The sequence below is a fragment of the Cyprinodon variegatus genome, unplaced genomic scaffold, assembly GCF_000732505.1.
Source record: "Cyprinodon variegatus isolate N-32 unplaced genomic scaffold, C_variegatus-1.0 Scaffold169, whole genome shotgun sequence".
NCBI lineage: Eukaryota > Metazoa > Chordata > Actinopteri > Cyprinodontiformes > Cyprinodontidae > Cyprinodon > Cyprinodon variegatus.
In genome coordinates this window covers 661216-668257 of record NW_015150622.1, presented here as the reverse complement: position 1 = coordinate 668257, position 7042 = coordinate 661216, and the positions used below count along the sequence as shown (strand labels likewise).

Below are 7042 nucleotides of genomic sequence, written 5' to 3'. Positions count from 1 at the left end.
TAGCCCTCTGCCTGCCTACTAGCCTCTGGACCCTCAAGTTTCCCCCCTGCTGATCAGTTCCACTTCTAAGCAGGTATTCCCCCCATCATCTGATAAACAGCAGTTTACCTCGAACTCCTCCAACCTCTCTGTCCTCCTCAGTGGAGATCCAGCCGTGACCAGTCTGACCACCCAAGTTCCTGTTCACATTTTATTTACACCTTTTTTCAATAAAACTTTTGAACTTTCTTCTAACCTCTGTGTGTTTCTGCATATGGGTTAGACATCTAATCCCGTCATGACAGAAAGTAGATAGCTCCAAGTTTAACTTCTTCCCGCCAGTAAGTGATGTCATTGCATTTGGACGCTCTCATTCTGTAACGTTATATTAAAAAATTAATAAAACATGTTTATGCGTTTACTGATATGCTCATGATGTTTTATTGCTTAAATATGAACAAAAAGTCACTTAAAATTTGTTAATTTGTGTCTGCTAACCACTAGCTCCAATGTCTTAAAAAGCCAAATGTACAGTATTAAACGAAGCTAAAACTTCTCAAAGAAGGTAAATATTCAACTAATTAGGCATCATTTGAAAAAATACATATTTTTACCAAATATTGTTATATTTGGGTTGTGCTTTAAACTCCATTAAAAGCTCATATGATAAAACTATTTCTGTCATGATCTGGTTTTCGTTTTGGGTTCTCAGTTGTGCTTTGTTTTGTTTTTCTGTTTTGTCAAGAATTATATATTTTTTGCTAATATTTTTTTTACATTATTTATTCCTTTGTCTAGTTTTAGTTAGTTAGTCCTTCTCTTATTCTTCCATGGCTTCAGTTATTTTCCGTTCCTTTCTAATCTTCTAGTTTTCCCCATGGTTAGTCATTAGTTTTATTCTCCTTTACTCTTATTCAACGTCCTTTCTAGTTACACTGAAGCCCTGTTTTCCCTGGTTGCTCTTTTTTGCCCTAAGGTTTTGTGCATTCTGTAGTTGGATTTTGTTTGTGTTTCCCTCTTTGATTAAATCTGCACGAGCTCATCTCTACCTCCACTTCTCTGCATGTGGGTCCTTTTTCAACTTCCACCAAACCTTGACAATTGTATTGTCTTATTTCCAGTGCATATCATCTAATTATCTTATCTTAAGAGTAAAAATATTAATTTCATTGGCAAATCATCTTATTTTCCTTCCCAGATTTAGGTAACTACACTTGATTTAAGAAATGTTGACTAATTTATTGATCGTTTTGCATTGCGAATTCTTGAAGGTAAACTTTGGTTCTCAATCATCCATGCCCAACTGTGATTATTGCATGATTTTAGTTTAGCAGCTAATTAGTTTAGTTGAGTTTCAATAGTTAGTCTAGAGCTTTTAACTAAGATTTGTTTTACCCAGAGTTAAATTTTTTCCTTTTTTTCATCCATTTTGTCCTACTTATAAGGTCAGGGTTGCAGTGATGGTGGTGCCTATCTCCAGCGCTGTCTGCGCGTCCACCCTGGACAGGTTACCAGTCCATCACAGGGCAACACAGAGACAAACAACCATTCACGCACACACTCACATCTAAGGTTAATGTAGAGAAGCCAGTTAACCTAAATAACAGTCATGTTTTTGGACTGTGGATGGATGCCGGAGTACCCGGGGAGAACCCACACATGCTCAGGGAGAACATGCAAACTCCATGCAGAAAGACCCCAGGCCGGGAATCAGAGTTGCCAACCATCCCTTTAAAAAAATGCAATCGTTCTGTATTTAAAAATAGAAGTACCTGTTCTGTATTTAGGGGAAAAGTAACGCATTTTTTCCTGTATTACTGTGAGAGTAAAAATATTATCAATAAAAAGCTACTGGAAAATGATACAAAACTTACGGTAAACTTGTTCCCGGGCTACTTAGAGATACTTATTTTACTCAGCAAAGTTTGTTATTTTGTATTAAAGTGAATTGCTGGATAATAATTTGTTTTCCATGTGTTCATGGACCTCATAAATATGCTAATTAAAGACAGATTTGAGTCAAATATTTAAAAAAAGAATTTTATACACAAAGGGGGGGCTAAAAAAAAATCACCACGCCAGGAAGGGTGAAGGCAATCAGGTCAGCAGGCACGCACATGAGGGGTTCCTTTTTTTTTTATTGAGGAAGCTGGCAACCCTACCGGGAATCGAACCTGGAACCTTCTTGCTGCAAGGCAAAATTGTTTTGTCCAAAGTTGAATCATTTTGGTAGGAAGTTCTTTTGAATTCAAGTTGTTGTAAATGCATTCTCTTTCTGCTGAGAATAAACATGGTTTGAGTGTGAATCACACTTTCATCTGTTACTCTAACACGGCCAGTTAGGCGTGTATTAATTTAACAACACCCTACAGTCCTAAAATCATTGGATTAAACACTAAATACCTTAAAGCCACAACAGTACCTAATTGCATAACATCGTTTTGATTAAAAAGTTATAGCTACATGACCTATAAATTACCAGAAAATCTTTAGAACAAAAGATTGAATTCTTTTCATCTTTAAACAAACTGGAGCAGTCTTTGCTTTGCACTAAAGACACTGATAAATAGAGTGACAGAAAACGTTTATCAACGATGGAATCCTGCATTTAAGCATGAAAATATAAATTATTCAAATAACTGTGTAATATTTATTCATAAAGTAAATATTTGTCAATATTTGTATCATAAGGTTGTTAAAAGTATCTCAAATATCCATGTGGGTTTTTTATCCAGACCAGGTTGCAGCTGTTTGTGTTTTGTGTTTGATTACCTGTGTTAAATTTATAAACATTTTCATTGTAGCAAAAAAAATAAAATTTAGAAGTGTTAAAGATAAGCTCTCTGTGTGTTTACATCTTGAAGCTTTCTCTCTCCGGTTCTTTTCCCTGAAAAGAGATCAGTCTGGAAACTCTATTTAAATAACACTTAATAACTTATATGTATTAAATAACCAGGAGACGTGACAACAGATTCTGATAGAAATTGTAATCTTTTTTATAATCTATAATCTAATTTTTTTTTTTTTTTACTTTCAGTATGTCCAAAGTGTAAATGAACAAATTATTTTTATATAATATTATTTCTTGTTTGTCTAATGCTTTTTTGTTGTTGTCTTTTTTTTGTGTGTGACAAATGCTGAAGGATTCACTAAAGGACATTAATCATCGTCATGTTTTTGTTGTATACCTGTAAAAAATCAATTAAAATAAAGTGAAAAAAATCCCAAGTTACCTTATAAAAAAAAAGAAAAAAAAGAAATTGTAATCTTCCTCAGATCAGAGATGTTGCTTAGAGCTACAGAAGGCAGCTGCTCGACTCTGGGCTCACCTTTCAGGAAGTGGTCCCAATTAGCAGTTAAAAAGGCATTTTATACGTCTCCAGTCTGCCACATCATCACATTTTACATCATACACATTAGCAGATGAGTAAACATCCATGGCTCCAGCCCTATCAAAATATTACACTTTGCTCTTAGCTGAAGGACATCGCTCTCATTCCATTCCCAAATCTTTTCCTCGAACAGAATGATTATAACTGTATATCCTGTCAGAGGAACTGTCTTAATTAGATAAACTATGGTGGAAAACATCAGTTCTGACACGCAACAGGCAGCTAATATTGAAGTGTAATAAACTCACACATCATCAGTGATAATTATCCTAACAGAAGAACAGATTTAAAAAAAAAACAGCACTGACCACTCAAAGTCAGCCTCTGTGCAGTCACAGGGAGCCGAGGTCATCGTCACGGAGAAGGTCTTTCCCATGACGCACCTGGAGGTGGGCTTCAGCTTCCTATAGATTCTTTTCACCCCCATGAGGCACGGCTCACCCTGCAGAGTAGATCACAACCTACAGATTAGGGGAAAGCCTCACAAAAGTAAGAGGACAAATTTCTAAACTTAATCCAAAATATTTTCTATAATCCAAGCAGAAATGCATCGAGTTTCCCTGTAGATGTGTCCCTGATGAGCTCCTGAGGTTATTTGTTAGAAGTTTAGATGTATAACATTAGAAACAGCTAAGAAACTTTAATTTTCTCAATTTTAGATTACCCTCTGTGCTAAGGGGAGAATCAGCAGAAGGATAAAACAGACTGGAGCGTCTGTTTCCCCAGACATTCTTCCTACATGCAGTAGGTGTCAGTAGTGAAATGCCAAAGAAACCTGAATGGATCCACAATTAGTTCCCAGCTTCTGAAAACCCAAAGCTGAAACTTTCCTACTTCCCCTCTTCTGCTCCAGCATGTTTGTTTCCTCTGCAGAGAACTTGACTGCTCCTTTCAGCCAGTCGGGCTCTGTAATTGGCTCGGACTCTTGTCATCTTCCATGCTTGGTGGTTTGATCATTAGCCCGCTCTGAGCATATGGGTGTCTGAGCCATTTACAGGACGCGGCCGTGAATAAAGGCTCGCTCTCAGTCTCTGGCTCAGTTTCAGGTTGATGGGCAGGTTTACTGAAAGCACGTGGGGTTGAAGGCTGGGTGTTTGGAGGGCTTTGGTAGAGAAGCAGACATCTTTAAACACTTACGCTTGATAAAAGCTCATTTAGAAGAAACTTTAATCCTCTTTACGTCTCATGGTAATTCAAAGGGATAAAGATGCATTAATAAGCTTAAAGTTATGACAGTAAATATTTAATCTGCACCTGTGTTTGCTCATTATAACCGACCAGAGACCTGTATTCATTCTCTGCCAGGCTATTTTCAGTAAAGTTTCAGTAAAGTAAAAGTTTGGATAAATTCAGTTGCAAAGGTAGTTTTTAGTAAAGCTCAGCTCGTATATCTGATTAACAAAACTAGCAAAGAAAAAACTAACTTCTGTTACTGACATAAGAACAGCAAGCAGTAGACTTGAACTGATAGGAAGGCTTATTTTAAGTTTGCAGCATCTCGTCAGCGGCACGCTGCTCTAGGAAAATCTGTTAGAAGTGGAAGAATTGTTAAAATCCGACTGTTTTCAAGCTGATGCATGGTGATTCTTTGAGTGATTTGATAAACTGATAAGCATTTCAAGTATAGCTGGCGCAGTGGTTAGCGCGTATGACCCATATAAGGAGGCCTTAGTCCCCGACATGGCTGACCCGTGTTCGAATCCATCCAGTGCTTTGCCGCATGTCTCTCCGCCTCTCTCATACCCTGTTCCGTCAGCTTACTGTCAAAAAATCGAGCCACTAGTGCTGTAAAAACTCACAAAAAAAAATGTTGACTGATACACAAATCATTGCTGTTCAGCTGCTCCAAAAATTAATATACAACCGTAAAGTGTTTTTATCTTTTGCCGATCCAAAATGTGAAATGATTTGTCTTTGTGCATTAGTTAGGCCTCCTCTGGTCTTTAAGGGATCCTCCATTAGTAGTAACAACAAACTTTATATTCAATCTAAATACAATAAAGTAAAATAAACACCTTTGTTTTTAAACATCACCATGTTGTTTACACAGCAATGCATTCTGGTTTAATGACATATGCTAAGTGCTGTAGCATTAGCTCTATTCAGCCAAAAAACGCAGGTAAAAAAATGGTGACCTTTAAGGGTGAAAAATATAACAAAGATATACAGATAGGGCTGGGCGATATAGAAAAAAAGCTTATCGATAAAAAAAAATGCATATTGATCGATATCGATAATTATTGAAAAGATATGAAACCATATTTTATGTGCAGCTCTCCCTGGACTTTTTATAATATTGCTAAATGATTTAATTTTAATAAAGAACACAAACACAGAGCTTGAATTAAATCTTTATTTTTTAACCATTTAACCGACTCTCTTTTTTTCTATTGCGCCACACGTCTATCGATCGATATATATCGTTATTGAATTATCGCCCAGCCCTATATACATATAGATATATATATATCCATCCATCCATCCATTATCTGACACGCTTGTCCCGAATGGGGTCGCGAGGGGTGCTGGTGCCTATCTCCAGCAGTCAATGGGCGAGAGGCGGGGTACACCCTGGACAGGTGCCTGGTGATATATACATATTTATGTTTTTATGTATTACAAAGGGCAATTTTTTAGGTTAATAGGAAAATTACTATGGTACAAATTCAGGCCAACATGTTTAACTAGTCATGGAGCAGGTGGACTCATGTTTCAGCTTTCAAAAACCTACAATACAGCAATTGAGTTGATTTCTGCATCATCTGCATCATTGCAACACCCTCCAGGGGGAGGGCAGAAGACCTCGCCTGTTCAGCCCGGCCAACAATTCCCTTTAACGACCCCCCTTTCACAGACATAGGCAGGTATCAGGTATTAAAGGCTAACAAAGAAACAAAATGACCCCCATTCCTAAGGGGTGGAGCCATTCATTGGGTTCAATTTGCATCTTTTCTAAACATGGGCTACTGTATAATGCCTCGACTTCAACGCAATTCCTGACATTTTGAATTGAAAAAGCTTCCTGGATGGGAAGCAAAATGTCTTCAAACTTGGGAACCAAGTCCGGTGGATTATTTTCTTTTTACTTTTTTGGAATGACTGTGACCTGGATGACTGAGAATATTCACCAAAATCTAGCTGACAAAACACATCTGTTCTCCTTCTGATTGGTTTAATTCCCATTTCTTTACATTAAATATTTTTTCACCATTTTATACCATTTTTATGTAAATTCTTCTGTCAATCCTCTCTGATATAACTGTTGGGAACTGTGTTTTGCCTTTCAAAAGTGCATGTCCTGATGTGATTTTATTTGTAGTTTTTTATTAGGGCTGTCAAAATTAATGCGTTAACGCAAGATGATTGATTTCTGGAATTAGCGCGATTTTTTTTTTAACGCATTAACACAGTCCTGCCCTGTTTAACCAACAATTCAATTGTCCGACATGAGCGAGATGGAGGATTTAGAAGAACCCGTTGGACCGCTGGATGGACAGTTCGAGTATAAAAAAAACTTAGACGGGACAATAAATAAACATGTTGTGGTTTGCTCACACTGCAAGAAGGACTTTTCGTTTCACCGAAGCGCCTCGAGCCTTAAATGTCATCTTAATGCAAAGAGTTCATTTGTTGGGGCTTCAAAATCAGGCGTTACGACTGGCATGAGTCAG

General features: G+C 37.3%; 1 protein-coding gene across 6 annotated transcripts in view; it reads right to left on the bottom strand.

The window, feature by feature from the left end:
• The window catches only part of LOC107086970 (VPS10 domain-containing receptor SorCS1-like), a 308080-nt gene that overhangs the window by 28486 nt on the left and 272552 nt on the right, over positions 1 to 7042 (bottom strand). For all 6 annotated transcript variants that reach the window (XR_001481329.1, XR_001481330.1, XM_015378286.1 and 3 more), the window contains exon 16: positions 3680 to 3813. Coding sequence is in view for 4 of the 6 variants with exons in the window: in XM_015378286.1 (XP_015233772.1) it covers positions 3680 to 3813 (134 nt within the window). In the remaining 2 variants the exon portion in view is untranslated. The remainder of the gene's footprint in view (positions 1 to 3679; positions 3814 to 7042) is intronic.